Source organism: Cherax quadricarinatus, chromosome 71 (genome assembly GCF_038502225.1).
Source record: "Cherax quadricarinatus isolate ZL_2023a chromosome 71, ASM3850222v1, whole genome shotgun sequence".
NCBI classification, from domain to species: Eukaryota; Metazoa; Arthropoda; class Malacostraca; order Decapoda; family Parastacidae; genus Cherax; species Cherax quadricarinatus.
Window position 1 is genome coordinate 6,942,700 of NC_091362.1, and position 23,960 is coordinate 6,966,659.

Sequence of the window (23,960 nt, forward strand, 5' to 3'; positions counted from 1 at the left end):
TCTTTCCTCCTGCACCCACCCTCCTATAACCACAAACTTCTGCCCCACATTCTAATACTGCTTTTTTAAAACTATTCCAACCCTCCTCAACCCCCCCACTACTCATATTTGCACCAGTCCACCTTTCTGCCAATAGTTGCTTATATCTCAACCGAACTTCCTCCTCCCTCAGTTTATACACTTTCACCTCCCTCTTACTTGTTGTTGCCATTTTCCTCTTTTCCCATCTATCTCTTACTCTAACTGTAGCTACAACTAAATAATGATCCAATATATCAGTTGCCCCTTTATAAACGTGTACATCCTGGAGCCTACCCATCAACCTTTTATCCACCAATATATAATCTAACAAACTATTTTCATTACGTGCTATATAATTTTTTTTTTTCAACAAGTCGGCCGTCTTCCACCGAGGCAGGGTGACCCAAAAAAAAAAAAAAGAAAGAAAATCCCCCAAAAGAAAATACTTTCATCATCATTCAACACTTTCACCACACTCGCACATTATCACTGTTTTTGCAGAGGTGCTCAGAATACAACAGTTTAGAAGCATACACATATAAAGATACACAACATATCCCTCCAAACTGCCAATATCCCAAACCCCTCCTTTAAAGTGCAGGCATTGTACTTCCCATTTCCAGGACTCAAGTCCGACTATATGAAAATAACCGGTTTCCCTGAATCCCTTCACTAAATATTACCCTGCTCACACTCCAACAGATCGTCAGGTCCCAAGTACCATTCGTCTCCATTCACTCCTATCTAACACACTCACGCACGCTTGCTGGAAGTCCAAGCCCCTTGCCCACAAAACCTCCTTTACCCCCTCTCTCCAACCCTTTCGAGGACGACCCCTATATCATACCTTGTATATTTATTTATCCTCTTCTTCATAAAATATGTAGTATTACTTATTACCAAACCTCTTTCTACACATAGCTCAATTAAAGGCTCCCCATTTTCATTTACCCATGGCACCCCAAATTTACCTACTACTCCCTCCAAAACATTTTTGCCCACTTTAGCATTGAAATCCCCAACCACCATTACTCTCACACTTGGTTCAAAACTCCCCATACATTCACTCAACATTTCCCAAAATCTCTCTCTCTCTCTCCTCTACACTTCTCTCTTCTCCAGGTGCATAAATACTTACTATAACCCACTTTTCACATCCAACCTTTATTTTACTCCACATAATCCTTGAATTAATACATTTATATTCCCTCTTTTTCTGCCATAGCTTATCCTTCAACATTATTGCTACTCCTGTAGCTCTAACTCTTATTTGAAACCCCTGACCTAATCCCATTTACTTATCCCACCCCCTTCAGCTTGGTTTCACTTAAAGCCAGGACATCCAGCTTCTTCACAATCAAATTAAATTCTGTGAGCTAAGAATGTTACGGGTTCATCGTTCTCACCTGCTGTACGGTTCCAGAGTGCATACAACCTTGATCCAAGTCTGTCAGTGATCTCCAGTGACCAGTTAATGATAGGAGCATCCTCCTCTAGCTGTTTCTGAGCATCTCGGTCTAAGAGCTCCTCAAAAAGTTGTTCCTGAACGCTTACAGGTAAATCTTCTATTTCTGTATAAAATAGTAAGAAAACAGTTAACTAGTTATCTTGAATAATACATTTATCCAAGCCCCAAAAGTTGTTTACAATATACTGAACTTCACTTCAGCATGTTGTATTCCTAATGCATCACTCCATAAAGTACTTATCACCCTCAATCCTGTCAGGCACAATTGATATCTCCTGCCAACACATAAAAACTACAATTTACACTGTTGAGACATCAACAATGAAGTCAGGGATGGCAGCAGTAGCATCATCGGTGGTACCACCACTAGTGGCAATGACAAAGTCTGTGTACTGCAGTTCAAATCCAATTCCCAACACAGGTGATAAGTCATGGCAAAGTTGTGCATGAATAGGACTCCCAGTTATTTACGTCATAAATAATGTTGGATTTTTAGTAGTTACTAGGATGCTCAAACCCTGCTTCCATAAAAAAATGACTATGTGGTGGTTTATATAAGTACTGTACTCTTGTTCCAATTAGTCTTGTTCAAATTAGTATGGCAGGTAATTATAGCATTTGTAGATGTAGTAGGACTGATTCTGGTGAGTGCATGACTTGTGTTGCTTCTCTAAAAATCTTATCTTCCTGCTATACTACAAGCTGTCTTACATCTTTTTATCTCTGTAGTTCAAGTCTGCAACTGCTGTTTCTCTTTTTTGTCTATCTATGCACATGAAAAAATATAAGCAACCGTAACAATGATAAATGTACGTAGAGTGGATACTGCCAATAACTTTCATATGCAATCACTTCAGTAATTAAGGTAGTTATGAACCATCTTATACAGTGGACCCGCGCCTCACGATGGCATCGCGTTACGTTAAATCTGCAATACGATACATTTTAACACAAAAATTTTGCTTCGCCTCACGCTAAAAAACTCGCCTTACGTGACTCGTCCAAAACGCATCCCATGTGCGGCCTCAGCGCCAGTGTTTACAAGCCAGCCAGTGCAGTCGCATCTACGCATACATTCAGTACATTTTACATTATCCCAGTGTTTTTAGTGCTTGTAACTGCAAAATAAGTCACCATGGACCCCAAGAAAGCTTCTAGTGGCATCCTGTGGTAAAAAGGGTGAGAATTAGTATGGAATTGAAAAAAGATATTAAAGAAATGTGTGCAAAGTGGCTTAAAGTGCAAACCTTTATGGATGAAAATCACCCTCACACAGCTTTTGCAAACCATGCTGGTGACTTTTACAATGACAGTGTTGTGAACCACTTTAGACAAATCATAAAGGAACGAGAGGTACAGAGCTCTATGAACAGATATGTTGTGCGACAGAGGTCCAGTGACTCTCAAGCTGGTCCTAGTGGCATTAAAAGAAGAAGGGAAGTAACCCCAGAAAAGGAATTGATACCTCAAGTCCTAATGGAAGGGGATTCCCCTTCTAAACAATAACTTCCACACTCTCCTCTCCTCCCATCTCATCAATCATCACCAGATCTTCAATAAAGGTAAGTGTCATGCATTCTGTTCTTAGTAGAGTATTAACTGTGCATGTCTTCTTCAGTTTGTGTGTATTAAAATTAATACAGTGGACCCTCGACCAGCGATGGCATCGATTAACGATAAATCTGACTAGCGATACATTTTATTGCAAAAATTTTGCCTCGATTAGCGCTAAAAAACTCGACCAACACTATTCCTTCCGTCTGAGACGCGTCCACTTCTGGCCAGTGTTTACAAGCCAGCCAGCCACCGCGGTAGCTTCCAAGCATACAATCGGAACACTTCATATTATCACAGTCTTTTTAGTGATTGCACCTGCAAAATAAGTCACCATGGGCCCCAAGAAAGCTTCTAGTGCCAACCCTACAGCAAAAAGGGTGAGAATTACTATGGATATGAAGAAAGAGATCATTACTTAGTATGAAAGTGGAGTGCATGTCTCCGAGCTGGCCAGGCTGTACACAAAACCCCAATCAACCATCGCTACTATTGTGGCCAAGAAAACGGCAATCAAGGAAGCTGTTCTTGCCAAAGGTGCAACTATGTTTTCGAAACTGAGATCGCAAGTGGTAGAAGATGTTGAGAGACTGTTATTGGTATGGATAAACGAAAAACAGATAGCAGGAGATAGCATCTCTCAAGCGATCATATGTGAAAAGGCTAGGAAGTTGCATGACGATTTAATTAGAAAAATGCCAGCAACTAGTGGTGATGTGAGTGAATTTAAGGCCAGCAAAGGTTGGTTTGAGAGATTTAAGAATCGTAGTGGCATACATAGTGTGATAAGGCATGGTGAGACTGCCAGTTTGGACCAAAAAGCAGCTGAAAAATATGTGCAGGAATTCAAGGAGTACATAGACAGTGAAGGACTGAAACCTGAACAAGTGTTTAATGGTGACACTGACAATGTTGTGAAACACTTTAGGAATGTCATAAAGGAACGGGAGGTACAGGCCTCTATGGGCAGATATGTTGTGCGACAGAGGTCCAGTGACTCTCAAGCTGGTCCTAGTGGCATTAAAAGAAGAAGGGAAGTAACCCCGAAAAAGGACTTGCCACCTCAAGTCCTAATGGAAGGGGACTCCCCTTCTAAACACTAAGACCATCAACACACTCCCCTCTTCCCATCCCATCAATCATCACCAGATCTTCAATAAAGGTAAGTGTCATGTAACTGTGCATGTCTTCTTCAGTTTGTGTGTATTAAAATTAATATTTCATGTGTTAAAAAATTTTTTTTTCAATACTTTTGGGTGTCTTGCACGGATTAATTTGATTTCCATTATTTCTTATGGGGAAAATTAACTTGACTAACGATTATTTTGACTAATGATGAGCTCTCAGGAACGGATTAATAGCGTTAGTCGAGGGTCCACTGTATTTCATGTGGTAAAAACAATTTTATTTCATACTTTTGGGTGTCTTGCACGGATTAATTTGATTTCCATTATTTCTTATTGGGAAAATTAATTCCCCTTACGATAATTTCGGCATATGATGAGCTCTCCAGAACAGATTAATATCCTAAGGCGGGGGTCCACTGTACTTCTAAAAGGCTTGTATTACTAGTTCAGAGGTTAAGCATAAGAACACATCAGTGCAACACATTGATAATGCTAAAATGTGAAAATAAATGACTGATAATCCCTATTTAGCAAGATATGACTAGCATCATTATATCACATAGCCTGTGTACAAATAATGGAGAAAGATATCAATAGGAGCAAGGTATCAGTGGGTGGATGGACGGCAAACAAACCACAGAACAGGTGGGGAATGAACTCATGGCTTACGCACTGGCCTGGAGTTTTAGAACTCACTTACCATAGGTTCAATCCTTGCCTGTTCCATGGTTAGGGTGGATGGTAGGTGTATTATTATTATTATTATAATCAAAAAGAAGCGCTAAGCCACAAGGGCTATACAGTGCTGCAGGGTAGGGAAGGAAGCAGGTTATGGCCATGTGCAAATTTGGGACCAGGCCCTCAAGTACTTCCCCCTTATATGATAATTTATCATTTATCTCTCTCTCTTCCACTCCTGCAAGTATCTATTTAGAACTTTGAGGTGTTCCCAGTAATTTATACACTTTACCGCTCTAGGTACCCTCAAATATGCTATGAGAGGTACATTTTGGTCTCAACATGAGAAAATGGATCTGTGCAGGTGCAGCAAACATCTATGGTATAAAAATAATCCTGCCTCACATGGTGCACGGTGGGAAAAGCAAACCTCTAACCTTGTGTTTGGTTTAAAATAACTGAGGCATTTCCTAGTAGGATGGCTTTTATGGTATTTTTGACTGTTTATTGATATGAATTGTTAGAATGGAAGACATGCAGTGGAACCTCGGTTTTTGTATGCTCTGGCTTTCATAGGATTTGTTTTTCTGACTAGTTTTTTCGCCGAAATTTTGTCCCAGTTTTCGTACATCCTCTTGGTTTTCGCAGAGTTGGCTATGGTCCGCTGTACCAAATGCGTCTGCCTGCCTGCACCCACACAAAGCATCCCATGCGTTCTGACTCAGTCTGGCTTTGTTTCTCGTTGAGTAAGCAAAGTGGAATGAGTTGCAAAGTTTTGTGGAGAAATATCACCCCTAACAAAGTTGTTGCAAGCCGTGTTTGCAACACGTTTAATGACAACGCCTTTTCCCATTTTTGGCAAATCTTAAAGAGACACCAGAAAAAGACCTCTCTGGACAGATTTTGTGTGTGACAGGGGTCCAGTGACTCTCAAGCTGGTCCTAGTGCCAGTAGAAGACAAAGGGAAGTAACCCCGGACAGGGCCTTGATACCTGAAGTCATTATGGAGGGGGATTCCCCTTCCAGACAAAAACCTCTCTTCCACCCTCTCCCCTCCTCATCTTCTTCCATACACCAACATGAGTCTTCAATAAATGTAAAAGTGATGTTAAATGTTCATTTATGCATTTCAATAGTCATTTATATTTATTTCTCAGTATTTTCTATATGTAAAACTATAGTTATTCTCTCTAAAATGTATTTTTTGTTAATATTTTTGGGTGTCTGGAACGGATTAATTGGATTTACATTATTTCTTATGGGAAATATTGTTTCAGTTTTCATACAGTTCGGTTTCTGTCAGATTTTCTGGAATGAATTAATCACGAAGACCGAGGTTCCACATATTCTGCCAGGTCATATGAAACATTTCGTAATAATCCACTGTTTTTGCTACTTGTTTATTGTGTGTGACTGTTAAATAAGCGACCATGGCCCCAAAGAAAGCTCCTAGTGTCAGTGCTTTGGTAAAGAAGGTGAGGAACACACTATCTTCCAGTGCATAGGCCTTATAGATAAGGCTTGGCAGGGAGTGACTTCCAGTACAATGAACTCTGCTTGGGAAAAACTGTGGCCAGATTGTGTCTGAAAGAAGGATTTTGAAGGGTTTGAGACTGACCCTGTCGACCCTACACCTGTTGTGCAATCAACTGTGGCATTGGAGAATTCCATGGGGTTGGATGTGAGTGGCCTGGATGTGGAAGAGTTGGTGGATGACCACAATCAAGAGCTAACCACTGATGAGCTGAAAGAGCTTCATCTGCAACAGCAACAGACCACAGCACAGGAAATTGATACAGAGGAGGAGGAAGAGAGATGGAAACAGGTGCCTTCTTCAGAGATTAAGGAGATTTGGGCAATGTGGACTAGGGTGCAGTCATTTGTGGAGCAACATCACCCTGAGAAAGCTGTTGTAATCCGTGCTGGCAACTTTTACAATGACAATGCCCTGTCCCATTTTAGGGAAATTTTGAAGAGACACCAGAAACAGACCTATCTGGACAGATATTTTGTGTGACAGGGGTCCAGTGACTCTCAAGCTGGTCCTAGTGTCATTAAAAAACAAAGAAGGGAAATGACCCCAGATAAGGACTTGGTACCTACAGTCCTTATAGAGGGGGATTCCCCTTCCAAAGAATAACCTCTCTTCCCTCTCCCCTCCTCCCTGTCTTCCTTCCAGCAACAACAGACTTTAATAAAGGTAAATGTCATGTGTAATGTTCATTCTTTTGTGCATGTAACTCTATCTTTAAGGTAAAAAAAAAAAAATTTTGTCGATACTTCTGGGTGTCTGGAGCGGATTAATTCCATTTACGTTATTTCTCATGGGAAAAATGGTTTTAGTTTTGGCCGATGGCTCTGGAACGGACTCTACACAAAAACCAAGGGTCCACTGTATACCCATTCTTCATTTATTCAGACTTCTTACAATATATTCACAACTCACTATAAGCTAAGGATGAAAATATTTTTAAGTAATGTATATAACGCATATGCATTTTTTAGGCCTAGCTCTATTGCTCACTTAACCCTTTCAGGATCAAGAACACTGATCTCAAACTTGCTTTCAGTGTCAAAGAATGAAAAAAAAAAAATTCTCATGATATGATAATCTTTTTCTGAAGATAATGAATCCAAAATTACAAAATTTGATGAAAAACTTGACGAATTACATTCTCATAAAGTTAGTGGCTTCAGCAATATTTACACATCAGCGTTTTCACCCACTTTGAGACCTATTTTCGGCTAATTCCATTATTCCAGTTGACCAAATTCATAGCTACAGTGGACCCCCGGTTAACGATATTTTTTCACTCCAGAAGTATGTTCAGGTGCCAGTACTGACCGAATTTGTCCCCATAAGAAATATTGTGAAGTAGATTAGTCCATTTCAGACCCCCAAACATACACGTACAAACGCACTTACTTAAATACACTTACATAATTGGTCGCATTCGGAGGTGATCGTTATGCGGGGTCCACTGTATTTCACTAGTATTCCTTCTATTCTATCGACTGAGTACAAGAAACCACTCATTTACCTATTGCAACTACTCAATAAAGTGATCAGAAATCAGTAATTTGGCCAATTTCACACAAAATTCAAAAACTGACAATTTAAAAACGGGGTCCGGAATAAACAATGTAAACATTCCCTGACACTAAAAAACATTTCCTTTGTTCACTGGTTATGCCCCCAGACCTCTTATATTACACTTGCACTCCATTCTGAATTTTTATTCACACAAAAAACAAATGATTTATTGATATGCAAACTACTGCATTATTGTAATAATTGTATAAATAATGTCAGTGCATTCCTAAATGTGTATTGGATTGGCCAGTTGGATGCATATTGGACAAGTCACATCATTTCTGTACTCTGGAATATCAGCTAAAATCAAACATTTTTCACTACTTTGAGCTCAATTTCAAGCTACTTGCAATCCTGAAACCAATCAAAATCATCTCTATTTCTGTAATATATCTTCCATTATATCAAGTGAGAGCAAGAAACAGAGAATACAATCATAAAACCATACAAAAATAAACAACAAAATAACCGCTTTAAACCAAAAATACGGTCACAGTTTTTCCCCTGATTATGCACCACTTGCTGCAGGACTTTTTTGTATGGTGCACACTTACCACACAGATCCATTCTCTAATCTCTAGACCCAAATTTACCTCTCACAGCTTATCAGAATGAGCTTAGCTCATAGTGTAGAACTACGGGACCGACCTTGGCCATAGTTCAACAGGACCGACACCGAAAGGGTTAATACTTGATAGTGTAAACATGTTGTCAGGCTTTTATATGCGCTTGAAAGTAAAAAAAAAAGCAATGTTCCACTTCATAGCAATTTTTGTTTAACAGTGGAAGCACAGAATCTAACCTGCTATATAAGTGGGGCCCTCCTGTACTCAATTGATAGAATGGAAGGCATACTAGAGAGATAGCTAAAAATTTGGTCGAACTGAGTAATGGGGTTGGCTCAATAAAACACAACTCAAATTGGACAAATGTTTAACCCTTTCACTGTCGAGACCCTTGCTCACAAACGTGCTCTCAACCTGGAGAGAGTTCCGGGGGTCAACGCCCCCGCGGCCCGGTCTGTGACCAGGCCTCCTGGTGGATCAGAGCCTGATCAACCAGGCTGTTACTGCTGGTTGCACACAAACCAACGTACGAGCCACAGCCCGGCTGGTCAGGTACCGACTTTAGGTGCTTGTCCAGTGCCAACTTGAAGACTGCCAGGGGTCTATTGGTAATCCCCCTTATGTATGCTGGGAGGCAGTTGAACAGTCTCGGGCCCCTGACACTTATTGTATGGTCTCTTAACGTGCTAGTGACACCCCTGCTTTTCATTGGGGGGATGTTGCATCGTCTGCCAAGTCTTTTGCTTTTGTAGTGAGTGATTTTCGTGTGCAAGTTCGGTACTAGTCCCTCTAGGATTTTCCAGGTGTATATAATCATGTATCTCTCCCGCCTGTTTAGGTTCAGGAACCTCAAGCGCTCCCAGTAATTGAGGTGTTTTATCTCTGTTATGCGTGCCGTGAAGGTTCTCTGTACATTTTCTAGGTCAGCAATTTCAAAAAAGAAAAAAAAAAAATTTCTTATGTAATGGCACCAAAAGTACGAAATTTGATAGAAAACTTACGGAATCGTGCTCTCACAAAGTCAGCGGTCTCGGCGATATTGACACATTGCCGATTTTGCCCACTTTGAGCCCTATTTTCGGCCAATTCCATTGTTCCAGTCGACCAAACTCATAGCTATTTCACTAGAACTCCATTTGTTCTATCGACTGAGTACAAGAAACTAGCCATTTACTGGTTTTAACTACCCAGTAAACTGATCAGAAATTGGCAATTTGGCCAATTTCATACACAATTCAAGTAAGGCTAATTTCAAAATAGGGGCCAGATAAAACAATGCAGACATTCCTAGCAATAAAATAACATTTTCTCTGTTCATCAGTCACATCTCAGGCCCCTCTTATATTATGCTTGCTTTCCATTTTGAATTTTTATTCATTCAAAAATAGAAGATTTACTGTTATGTATACTACTGCATCAATGTAAAAACTGTATAAATAATATCAGCTCACTTGTGCAAGAATATTAGACTCACCTGTTGAAGTGATTTGTTTACTCTTGAACATCGGCAAAAATCGAACATTTTTGCTACTTTGGGCTCAATTTCAAGGTACTTGTCATCGTGAAACCAATCAAAATTATCTCTAATTCTGCAATATATCTTCCATACTATCAAATGAGACCAAGAAAACGAGAATACAACCATAAATACCATATGACAATAGACTGCAAAGTCGCTGTTTTAAACCAAAAACACAGTCAGAGATATTTTTTTTCTCATTATGCATTGTGTGCTGTAGGATTTTTTTTATACTGCACACACTGACCACGCAGACCCATTCCTTCACATCTAGGCCTACCAGTCTTTTCCCACTTGATTTGAAGACGCTAGAATTTATGCGTACTAGCATAACACCAACCCTGGCGCGTAAGACGTACTAGTACAGCACCAGCCCTGAAAGGGTTAATTATGAATGAAGGTTATAACAATCATTATAATAGTAATTATAACATTATGATAAAAAAATATGGAAAAGGGTTGAATTTGTAGCTGTTATACAGCATCTAATGATGAATAAGTTACAATAACAAGACTGAAACAATTAACAGCTCAAGAGTAAAACTTAAGGTAACATTTTGATCTATGCTGAACCCTTAACCTATGCATTTCTTATTTAAGAATTTTAACTATGGAAACTAACCTGCTGGAAGGGAGAACGTGACAGATTCAGAAAGAAAGTGACATGGAAGAGGTCCTTTTCTTTGTCGAATAGAAGCAGACATATGGCGACGAATATCAGTTGCTAGATCTGGTGCTACGTATGATGGAACACGTTTTACTCCTGTCCCACCTCCATCCATTCTTGATAATATTGTAGCCAGCAAATCTTCACGGCCAAACCTTGTGGGAAAGTTAATTTTGATTTTAAAGTTTACATGAATATTATCATGCTTACATGATAACATCCATAACATATTTTCTTTCTTTACATTCCATCCCAAATTTATCATCATATTTTGCACCTAATAATGGTTCCAGGAATACTTGCCCCTAAAGCCAGGTCATAGACCAGTCTCCTATATTGGAAAAGAAATACTGAAGGAATAAGAGCCACTAAAAAAAGAGTAATGATAACAATGAATATAAGTTAAAAACTGTAAAAATAATTTCATCACACAATTTTAAGAAACAAAAACAAGAGCAGTAATCCAGTGTATAACATTTAATGGGTTTCCTTTATGCACTTGTATTATCATCAGGCACCCACAGGATGGGTATGGGGTGAATAATAAAGAAAATGGGAGGTAAACAGGTTGAATTCAAGGCAGGGTATGTCAGGTCCAATTCCTTGAATTTATTAAGAACCCCCTCATCAATGAAAAGAAACCTTCCCTGAGAAGGGTTTGACAGTGGTACTGTGCTTGAAAATATTCTCTGTACAGTACTACCTACTATATTGTTATACAATACAGTGTAGCAGGAATATAACTACACTATATAAATGCTCATTTATCAGCTTAATACTGCCCATGTCAACTCATTTTTTACATTAAGTGTATAATAAACAGGATGACAAGTTATTCACATATATACAGTGGAACCTTAATATACGAGTTTAATCTGTTCCACGACCTAGCTCCTAACTCAATTTGCTTGTATATCAAATAAATTTCCCTCATTTCAATTAATTGAAATGCCATTAAGCCGCCCCAACGGCTGGACAAAATATTTCAATAAAACAAATCTGCGGCTTATTTATCTATCACAATTCATCTAATATGACATAACAATATAATTAACAGAGAAACATGATATGAACTCTAGATTGAATAAAATAAGCCATAATATGACAAGTGATGATACAATTTGTTGTGTTTGATTGCTGAACTTATATGATACAATTTGCTTTAATTCCATGGAAATCATCCTCTTTTTCTTCTCTGCACTGTCCTTTGCACTTATTTTCTTAGGACCCATGGTTAGAAAAAAGAAATTTGGCCAAATGACTGTAAAAAAAAAAAAAATACAAGCAAGCAAGAGAAATGCTCCCACGGTGATGTAAACATGTGGACTCCTACCCGGATGTTTTGCCATCAACTGCACCAACTAGTGGCAGCATTCTGAATTATTATTGTCAGCATAGTTGCTGATCCCCTGTATATGTATCGTAGTTAGTACCATCTATATACTTTATATACACCATCCCATGCAAAGCCTAGGGGCTACCATGTGTGATGTCACATGATGCCGCATGTGAGCGTGAGACGTGCTGTCCCTTCCTCAGTTCACACGTAGACCTAAAGGCAACAGGACAGGCTAGGCTGGGCTCCCCTCTCACACACTGCTAATATAAGTGTTACCACCCAACAACTTGTGTTTATCTCCAACTATTATATCTCCACAAACCCTCTCAACATTATTACGTATTACGTAAGTATTATTATTATTATTATTGTTATTATTTTATTTATTTTATTATCACACTGGCCGATTCCCACCAAGGGAGGGTGGCCCGAAAAAGAAAAACTTTCACCATCATTCACTCCATCACTGTTTTGCCAGAAGGGTGCTTTACACTACAGTTTTTAAACTGCAACATTAACACCCCTCCTTCAGAGTGCAGGCACTGTACTTCCCATCTCCAGGACTCAAGTCCGGCCTGCCGGTTTCCCTGAATTCCTTCATAAATGTTACTTTGCTCACACTCCAACAGCACGTCAAGTATTAAAAACCATTTGTCTCCATTCACTCCTATCAAACACGCTCACGCATGCCTGCTGGAAGTCCAAGCCCCTCGCACACAAAACCTCCTTTACCCCCTCCCTCCAACCTTTCCTAGGCCGACCCCTACCCCGCCTTCCTTCCACTACAGACTGATACACTCTTGAAGTCATTCTGTTTCGCTCCATTCTCTCTACATGTCCGAACCACCTCAACAACCCTTCCTCAGCCCTCTGGACAACAGTTTTGGTAATCCCGCACCTCCTCCTAACTTCCAAACTACGAATTCTCTGCATTATATTCACACCACACATTGCCCTCAGACATGACATCTCCACTGCCTCCAGCCTTCTCCTCGCTGCAACATTCATCACCCATGCTTCACACCCATATAAGAGCGTTGGTAAAACTATACTCTCATACATTCCCCTCTTTGCCTCCAAGGACAAAGTTCTTTGTCTCCACAGACTCCTAAGTGCACCACTCACTCTTTTCCCCTCATCAATTCTATGATTCACATCATCTTTCATAGACCCATCCGCTGACACGTCCACTCCCAAATATCTGAATACATTTACCTCCTCCATACTCTCTCCCTCCAATCTGATATTCAATCTTTCATCACCTAATCTTTTTGTTATCCTCATAACCTTACTCTTTCCTGTATTCACCTTCAATTTTCTTCTTTTGCACACCCTACCAAATTCATCCACCAATCTCTGCAACTTCTCTTCAGAATCTCCCAAGACCACAGTGTCATCAGCAAAGAGCAGCTGTGACAACTCCCACTTTGTGTGTGATTCTTTATCTTTTAACTCCACGCCTCTTGCCAAGACCCTCGCATTTACTTCTCTTACAACCCCATCTATAAATATATTAAACAACCACGGTGACATCACACATCCTTGTCTAAGGCCTACTTTTACTGGGAAATAATTTCCCTCTTTCCTACATACTCTAACTTGAGCCTCACTATCCTCGTAAAAACTCTTCACTGCTTTCAGTAACCTACCTCCTACACCATACACTTGCAACATCTGCCACATTGCCCCCCTATCCACCCTGTCATACGCCTTTTCCAAATCCATAAATGCCACGAAGACCTCTTTAGCCTTATCTAAATACTGTTCACTTATATGTTTCACTGTAAACACCTGGTCCACACACCCCCTACCTTTCCTAAAGCCTCCTTGTTCACCTGCTATCCTATTCTCTGTCTTACTCTTAATTAATATTATTATTATTACAATATAATAATAATAATAATAATAATAATAATAATAATAATAATAATAATAATAATAATAATAATAATAATAATATAATAATAATGATAATAATAATGTAATAATAATGATAATAATAATAATAATGTAATAATAATGATAATTTATTTATTAATTTGAACATGATACAGAGAAGTACAAAAGAAAACAGTTAAGTGCAGCATGCCAAAGCCCCTTGTATGCAGAGCATTATGGGCAGGCTTAAAATTAACTTAAGATTAACTAAGCAATGATGTATTCAGTGGTAAAACATTATTGTAAACAGATAACAATTAAGCACAAATGAGTATTACAAAGACAGGTCATATGGTCATTTTCTGTGTTGCTGTGTATTCAGGTTAGGTAATGTTAGGTAATGTAATTAAAAAATAACAAAGTTTGATTGGATCTCAGGTTAAACATTTATGTGATACAATTATGAGAAACATTTAAGATATACAGTTTATAAGATACAATTATTCAGTATTTATTTGGTTGTGGGTAAGTGATTTTTGAGAAGAGACTTGAATTTATAAACAGTGTTTCTTTTATATTTACAGGTAATGAATTCCAGATTTTAGGGCCTTTTATGTGCATTGAGTTTTTGCATAGCGTGAGATGGACACGAGGAACATCAAAGAGTGATCTGTGCCTTGTGTTATGGTCATGTGTTCTGTTGAGGTTGGTAAGGAGACGTTTGAGGGGAGGGTTTATATCTGAGTTAAGTGTTCTATGTATGTAATAGGTGCAGTAGTAAGTATGGATGTTTGGTATGGTGAGCAGGTTTAAAGTTTGGAATATTGGTGGAGTGTGCTGCCTGTAGTGGAAATTTGTTATCATTCTGACTGCAGCCTTTTGTTGGGTAGTTAGTGGTCTGAGAAGGTTTATTGTTGTTGAGCCCCATGCACAAATTCCATAGGTGAGATAGGGGTAAATAAGTGAGTGATATAGGGCCAGGAGGGCTGACTGTGGAACATAGTACCATATCTTCGATAATATGCCTACGGTCTTGGAAATTTTCTTGGAAATTTGTTGTATATGTGTTTGAAATTTGAGTCTATTATCAAGGCAGATTCCTAAGAATTTTCCCTCTGAGATTTGTGATAGGTGATCCATTTATCATTATGTTAAGAGGGACATCTGTAGCTCTGTTACCAAACTGAATGAAGTAGGTTTTGTCAATGTTTAGAGTAAATTTGTTAGTCCTCATCCAGGTAGATATTTTCTGTAATTCGGTATTTACAGTATTGGCTAGCATGAATGAGAGCTTCAGAACGCCACCAACTCAATGCACTGTTTACCTCGGTGTGGGAGTATTTCTTAAATTTTTTACAGTCATTTGGCCAAATTTCATTTTTCTAAGCATGGGTCCTAAGAAAATAAGTGTAAAGGACAGTGCTGCGAAGAAAATGAGGATGATTTCCATGGAATTAAAGAATGAAATCATAGACAAATAGGCAGCAGAGAGTTTGCATAAATGGGGAGAAATCAGAGTGGGGTAGCGTCACGAGCGGTGTTCCACAGGGGTCAGTGTTGGGCCCCCTGCTGTTCACAATCTACATAAACGACATAGATGAGGGCATAAAGAGCGACATCGGCAAGTTTGCCGATGACACCAAAATAGGCCGTCGAATTCATTCTGACGAGGACATTCGAGCACTCCAGGAAGATTTGAATAGACTGATGCAGTGGTCGGAGAAGTGGCAGATGCAGTTTAATATAGACAAATGCAAAGTTCTAAATGTTGGACAGGACAATAACCATGCCACATATAAACTAAATAATGTAGATCTTAATATTACGGATTGCGAAAAAGATTTAGGAGTTCTGGTTAGCAGTAATCTGAAACCAAGACAACAGTGCATAAGTGTTCGCAATAAAGCTAATAGAATCCTTGGCTTCATATCAAGAAGCATAAATAATAGGAGTCCTCAGGTTGTTCTTCAACTCTATACATCCTTGGTTAGGCCTCATTTAGATTATGCTGCACAGTTTTGGTCACCGTATTACAGAATGGATATAAATTCTCTGGAAAATGTACAAAGGAGGATGACAAAGATGATCCCATGTATCAGAAACCTTCCCTATGAGGATAGACTGAGGGCCCTGAAACTGCACTCTCTAGAAAGACGTAGAATTAGGGGGGATATGATTGAGGTGTATAAGTGGAAGACAGGAATAAATAAAGGGGATGTAAATAGTGTGCTGAAAATATCTAGCCTAGACAGGACTCGCAGCAATGGTTTTAAGTTGGAAAAATTCAGATTCAGGAAGGATATAGGAAAGTACTGGTTTGGTAATAGAGTTGTGGATGAGTGGAACAAACTCCCAAGTACCGTTATAGAGGCCAGAACGTTGTGTAGCTTTAAAAATAGGTTGGATAAATACATGAGTAGATGTGGGTGGGTGTGAGTTAGACCTGATAGCTTGTGCTAACAGGTCGGTTGCCGTGTTCCTCCCTTAAGTCAATGTGACCTGACCTGTCTAGGTTGGGTGCATTGGCTTAAGCCGGTAGGAGACTTGGACCTGCCTCGCATGGGCCAGTAGGCCTTCTGCAGTGTTCCTTCGTTCTTATGTTCTTATAAACAAGCGAGGTGTGTAGGTTTTTGGTTGAGGGGGAAGCAGGGGGGGGGGATCTGGCTCATAACTCGGATGTTGGCTTGTAACTCAGAGCAAAAAATCGACCAAGCGACAGCTAGTATCTCAAGAAACTCGTAAGTCAAGGTTCTACTGTATTTTTTAGTGCAATGGCTGTCTCTCACTGAGGTAGGGTGCCCCGAAAAAAAAGAAACTCTTTTATCATCACTCACTCCATCACTGTCTTGTCAGAAGTGCAGCAATACTACAGCTCAGATGCTCCTCCAAACTGTAATATCCCCACCCTTCCTTCAGAGAGCAGGCACTGTACTTCCCAATTCTAGGACTCGTGTCCAGCTAACTGGCTCCCGAATCCCTTCATTGATGTTACGGGTACCATTCCTGTATAAACTACCTACATAATACTGTAATGTAATGTACAATCATTATTTCATTCGTTTTACCATAATTTACTTCTATTGTTATATTTTAATTATTTATGTACTGTATATAATGTATACATGGTAGTGATCTGTATTGTAAATTTTACATCGCATAGTGTATCATATGTTACTGTTATCTTTATGTATTGTCAACACAGTGGAATGGAAGAATACCACTGGTAGTGTCATCCTGCCAGAATGTAGTATAACCTATACCCTAAGTAAAGAGAAACAACTCTGAAACATGTGTAATGTGTATCCGGCTGGCTGGCTGGCTGGCCGGGTGGGTGGGTGGTTGGCTGACTGGCTGACCGAATGTGGCTGTCTCTCTCTCTCTGTATCTCTCTCTCTCCCTCTCTGTATCTCTCTCTCTCCCTCTCTCTCTCTCTCTCTCTCTCTCTCTCTCTCTCTCTCTCTCTCTCTCACTGGCACACATAAGTCAAGTTATCATACATATTATAAATTACCTAGGATAACCCAAAAAATCCAGACAAAGTGCAATACAGTGGATCTGCACTCCAGTGCCCTAAAGTAATGATAATATTAATAATTATTATTATTATTATTATTATTATTATTATTACAATATTACATATGTACTAATATTAATAATAATATTTCTTTTTCTGTCTCATAAACACGCTAGATAACAGGGATATCTTGCTACTCCTACTTACACTTTGGTCACACTTCACAGACACGCACATGCATATATATATATACATACATCTAGGTTTTTCTCCTTATTCTAAATAGCTCTTGTTCTTTTTTATTTCTTCTATTGTCCATGGGGAAGTGGAAAAGAATCTTTCCTCCGTAAGCCATGCGTGTCGTATGAGGCGACTAAAATGCCGGGAGCAATGGGCTAGTAACCCCTTCTCCTGTATACATTTACTAAAAATGAGAAGAAGAAAAACTTTATAAAACTGGGTTGTTTGAATGTGCGTGGATGTAGTGCGGATGACAAGAAACAGATGATTGCTGATGTTATGAATGAAAAGAAGTTGGATGTCCTGGCTCTAAGCGAAACAAAGCTGAAGGGGGTAGGAGAGTTTCAGTGGAGGGGAAATAAATGGGATTAAATCTGGAGTATCTGAGAGAGTTAGAGCAAAGGAACGGGTAGCAGTAATGTTAAATGATCAGTTATGAAAGGAGAAAAGAGAATATGAATGTGTAAATTCAAGAATTATGTGGATTAAAGTAAAGGTTGGATGCGAGAAGTGGGTCATAATAAGCGTGTATGCACCTGGAGAAGAGAGGAATGCAGAGGAGAGAGAGAGATTTTGGGAGATGTTAAGTGAATGTATAGGAGCCTTTGAACCAAGTGAGAGAGTAATTGTGGTAGGGGACCTGAATGCTAAAGTAGGAGAAACTTTTAGAGAGGGTGTGGTAGGTAAGTTTGGGGTGCCAGGGGTAAATGAAAATGGGGAGCCTTTAATTGAGCTATGTGTAGAAAGAGGTCTGGTAATAAGTAATACATATTTTAAGAAAAAGAGGATAAATAAGTATACACGATATGATGTAGGGCGAAATGAAAGTAGTTTGTTGGATTATGTATTGGTGGATAAAAGACTGTTGAGTAGACTCCAGGATGTACATGTTTATCGAGGGGCAACAGATATATCGGATCACTTTCTAGTTGTAGCTACACTGAGAGTAAAAGGTAGATGGGATAAAGAGGAAGGTAGAAGCATCAGGTAAGAGAGAGGTGAAAGTTTATAAACTAAAAGAGGAGGAAGTTCGGGTAAGATATAAGCAGCTATTGGAGGATAGATGGGCTAATGCAAAGATAGGCAGTGGGGGGGTCGAAGAGGAATGGGGTAGGTTTAAAAATGTAGTGTTAGAGTGTTCAGCAGAAGTTTGTGGTTATAGGAAAGTGGGGGCAGGAGGAAAGAGGAGTGATTGGTGGAATGATGATGTAAAGAGAGTAGTAAAAGAGAAAAAGTTAGCATATGAGAAGTTTTTACAAAGCAGAAGTGATAAGAAGAGCAGAGTATATGGAGAAAAAGAAGAGGTAAAGAGAGTGGTGAGAGAGTGCAAAAGGAGAGCAAATGATAGAGTGGGAGAGGCACTGTCAAGAAATTTTAATGAAAATAAGAAAAAATTTTGGAGTGAGATAAACAAGTTAAGAAAGCCTAGAGAAAAATGGATTTGTCAGTTAAAAACAGAGAGGGGAGTTAGTAGATGGGGAGTTAGAGGTATTGGGAAGATGGCGGGAATATTTTGAGGAACTTTTAAATGTTGATGAAGATAGGGAGGCAGTAATTTCATGCACTGGTCAGGGAGGTATACCATCTTTTAGGAGTGAAGAAGAGCAGAATGTAAGTGTGGGGGAAGTTCGTGAGGCAGTAGGTAAAATGAAAGGGGGTAAGGCAGCCGGGATTGATGGGATCATGACAGAAATGTTAAAAGCAGGGGGGGATATAGTGTTGGAGTGGTTGGTACTTTTGTTTAATAAATGTATGAAAGAGGGGAAGGTACCTAGGGATTGGCAGAGAGCATGCATAGTTCCTTTGTATAAAGGCAAAGGGGATAAAAGAGAGTGCAAAAATTATAGGGGGATAAGTCTGTTGAGTATACCTGGTAAAGTGTATTGTAGAGTTATAATTGAAAGAATTAAGAGTAAGACGGAGAATAGGATAGCGGATGAGCAAGGAGGCTTTAGGAAAGGTAGGGGATGTGTGGACCAGGTGTTTACAGTGAAACATATAAGTGAACAGTATTTAGATAAGGATAAAGAGGTCTTTGTGGCATTTATGGATTTGGAAAAGGCGTATGACAGGGTGGATAGAGGGGCAATGTGGCAGATGTTGCAAGTATATGGTGTAGGAGGTAGGTTACTGAAAGCAGTGAAGAGTTTTTATGAGGATAGTGAGGCTCAGGTTAGGGTATGTAGAAAAGAGGGAAACTTTTTCCCAGTAAAAGTAGGTCTTAGACAAGGATGAGTGATGTCACCATGGTTGTTTAATATATTTATAGATGGGGTTGTAAGAGAAGTAAATGCGAGGGTCTTGGCAAGAGGGGTGGATTAAATTATAAAGAATCAAACAAGAATGGGAGTTGTCACAGTTGCTCTTTGCTGATGATACTGTGCTTATGGGAGATTCTGAAGAGAAGCTGCAGAGATTGGTGGATGAATTTGGGAGGGTGTGCAAAGGAAGAAAGTTAAAGTGAATACAGGAAAGAGTAAGGTGATGAGGATAACAAAAAGATTAGGTAATGAAAAATTGAATATCAAATTGGGGGGAGAGAGTATGGAGGAGGTGAATGTATTCAGATATTTGGGAGTGGACGTGTCAGCGGATGGATTTATGAAAGATGAGGTGAATCATAGAATTGATGAGGGAAAAAAGAGTGAGTGGTGCACTTAGGTAGTCTGTGGAGACAAAAAACTTTATCTTGGAGGCAAAGAGGGGAATGTATGAAAGTATAGTTATACCAACGCTCTTATATGGGTGTGAAGCGTGGGTGATGAATGTTGCAGCGAGGAGAAGGCTGGAGGCAGTGGAGATGTCATGTCTGAGGGCAATGTGTGGTGTGAATATAATGCAGAGAATTCGTAGTTTGGAAATTAGGAGAAGGTGCGGGTTACCAAAAGTGTTAGTCCAGAGGGCTGAGGAAGGGTTGTTGAGGTGGTTCGGTCATGTAGAGAGAATGGAGCGAAAGTAGAATGACTTGGAAGAGTGTATCAGTCTGTAGTGGAAGGAAGGCGGGGTAGGGGTCGGCCTAGGAAAGGTTGGAGGGAGGGGGTAAAGGAGGTTTTGTGTGCGAGGGGCTTGGACTTCCAGCAGGCATGCGTGAGCGTGTTTGATAGGAGTGAATGGAGACAAATGGTACTTGGGACCTGACGATCTGTTGGAGTGTGAGCAGGGTAATATTTAGTGAAGGGATTCAGGGAAACCGGTTATTTTCATATAGTCGGACTTGAGTCCTGGAAATGGGAAGTACAATGCCTGCACTTTAAAGGAGGGGTTTGGGATATTGGCAGTTTGGAGGGATATGTTGTGTATCTTTATATGTTTATGCTTCTAGACTGTTGTATTCTGAGCACCTCTGCAAAAACAGTGATAATGTGCGAGTGTGGTGAAAGTGTTGAATGATGATGAAAGTATTTTCTTTTTGGGGATTTTCTTTCTTTTTTGGGTCACCCTGCCTCGGTGGGAGACGGCCGACTTGTTGAAAAAAAAAAAAAAAAAAAAAAAAAAAAAAAAAAATTAATAACTATTATTATTATTATTATTATTATTATTATTATTACAATAATACATATGTACTAATATTAACCCTTTCAGGGTCCAAGGCCAAAATCTGAAGTCACGCACCAGTGTCCAAGAATTTAAAAAAAGAAAATTTGTTATTTTTTCTTATGAAATCGTAGAGAATCTTTTTGTGAAGGTAATAAAACAAAAAGTACGAAATTTGGTGGAAAATTGACGAAATTATGCTCTCGCGAATTTTGATGTGTCAGCGATATTTACGAATCGGCGATTTTGCCGACTTTGACTCCCATTTTAGGCCAATTACATTATTCCAATCAACCAAATTCTTAGCTATTTCACTAGTATTACTTCTATTCTATCGATTGAGCACAAGAAATCGCCAAGTCAACTGTTTCAACTACAAAATAAAGTGATCGGAAATTGTTAATTTGGCCAATTTAACACAAAGTTCAAAATATTCCAATTTCAAAATAGGCTCCAGAATAAACAATGTAGGTATTCCTGGAACTAAACTAACATTTCCTCTGTTCATTAGTTACATTTTGAGGCTTTACAAATAAATTCCATTTTGATTTTTTATTCACATAATGAATTTTTATTCACACCAAAAAATAGAAGATTTACTGTTATGCAATACTGTAATAATTGTATAAATATCATCACCATATTTGTGAATGTATATTAGACCCACCAGCTGACATGTATTAGATGTGTGAGGTCGTTTGTTTACTCTTGAATATCGGCAAAAATTTAACATTTCCGCTATTTTGAGCTCAGTTTCAAGCCATTTCCAGTGCTAAAACCAATCAAAATCATCTCTATTTCTGTAATATGTCTTCCATTCTATCAAATAAGACCAAGAAATCGCAAATACAACTATAAAAAACATACGAAAAAACACTGCAAAGTCGCTGTTTTAATCGAAAAATCATGATTTCAGTTTTTTTCTCTCATTATACACAGTGTGCTGCAGGATCTGTTTTATGTGGTGCACACATACCACATAGATGTATTCTCTCATATCTAGGCCCAAATGTACCACTCACAGTTTATCAGAGTGAGCTGAGCTCATGGCGTAGATCTACGGTTTGGACACTCACCGTAAAGCCGTAGATCTACGGGACGGACCCTGAAAGGGTTAATAATAATATTATTAAGCTATAATATAATAATCGTGTCCACTCATTACTTTCCTTAAAATATCTGTATTCTTAATGTAGAGTGAGAGGTGAGTAAACAAGATTAAATGCATAAACGAGAGAGAGAATGAGAGTGTAGAATGTTCACGAGTTATGTAAACAAACGTTGTTGTTGTTCTTACCAGCCTGGACACGAATGGTTTTTGTTCACTCTGTCAAGCTGACCAGAAAAACATCTCATATTTGTTAATTTATATGTTTATATGTTATGTAGCATGTTTATTATATAATTTTGGAAAAAAAATCAGATGGATTAAGCAAAATGTCTATAATAACGTTTTATACACATTTAATGCGCCTCAGTGATTATTATTGTTATTGTCATTATTAATATGGCATCTTCAAGACCAGGTACACTCTAATGAGTGACTCTGAGACAGACAAGCAGACAGAAAGACAGACACACAGGTAGACAGAAAGACAGACACACAGGTAGACAGAAAGACAGACACACAAGTAGACAAAGACAGACACACAAGTAGACATAAAGACAGACACACAGGTAGACAAACAGGTAGACAGAAAGAGACACAGGTAGACAGACAGACACACAGGTAGACAGAAAGACACACACAGGTAGAAAGACAGACACACACAGACAGACACACAGGTAGACATAAAGACAGATAAACACACACACAGATACAGACAGACACAGATATACAGGCAGACAGAAACAGACAGGTTTATGTGCAACAGTGAAAAATAGAGAGTTCGAGAGTAAGAGAATTTCTTGCCACAATATCCAGTGCAGATTCAGACTTCATCTTAGGGGCCATGGTGAAATTTACTGTCCAGTTAGTACAGTTAATACAGTATGATGCTGCTGATAGGGCAGGGTTACTCAAACTGATGCTGCCTGCATGACGCATTGCTGCCATGAGTATTGTCAAATATTGTACAGCGGTGTGCATCAGCCGGCCCCGCCCAGCCGCCAGATGCACGGTCGTAAGCCGAGTGGACGTATGTCGAGCAGGTCGTAAGTCAGATGGTAGGTGTATCTTCCTCACACTCCAACAGAGTGTAAAATCATAAAAAAAACACTTGCCTCTCTTTTGTCCCATCTTCCTTTATACAGAGGAATTATGCATGCTATCTGCCAATCCCTAGGTACATTCCCCCCTTTTCATACATTTGAGCAAAAGCACCAACCACTCCAAAACTATATCCCCACCTGCTTTTAATATTTCTATCTTGATCCCATCAATCCCAGCTTCATTATCCCCTTTCCTTTTACCCACAGCTGCAAGGACCTCCCCCACACTAACATCTTTTTCTTCCTAATTCCCAAAAGATGTTATACCCCCCTGCCCAATAAGTGAAATTACTGCCTAAAAATATTCTATCTTCCCAATAACTCCACCTTACCATCTAATAACTCCCCTCTTGTTTTTAACTGTTAAATCCATTCATCCCCTAGGCTTTCTCAAGTTACTGATCACACTCCAAACTTTTTCTTATTCTCAGCAAAATTTGTTGACAGAACTTCACCCACTCTCTCATTTTACACTCCTCATAGCTCTCCTAACCTCTTTTTTACTCAAAATATACTCCACCCTCATTCTGCTTTGTAAAAACTCTCATAT

General features: G+C 39.2%; 1 protein-coding gene across 4 annotated transcripts in view; it reads right to left on the reverse strand.

The window, feature by feature from the left end:
* trbd (ubiquitin thioesterase trabid) overlaps window positions 1-23,960 on the reverse strand; it is a 111,837-nt gene that overhangs the window by 56,698 nt on the left and 31,179 nt on the right. For 3 of the 4 annotated variants that reach the window (XM_053793623.2, XM_053793625.2, XM_053793624.2), the window contains 2 exons: window positions 10,650-10,849; window positions 1,428-1,592 (listed from right to left, as the gene is read on the reverse strand). In XM_053793623.2, coding sequence (XP_053649598.1) covers window positions 1,428-1,592; window positions 10,650-10,849 — 365 coding nt within the window. The remainder of the gene's footprint in view (window positions 1-1,427; window positions 1,593-10,649; window positions 10,850-23,960) is intronic. The other variant, XM_053793626.2, reaches the window with a different exon arrangement.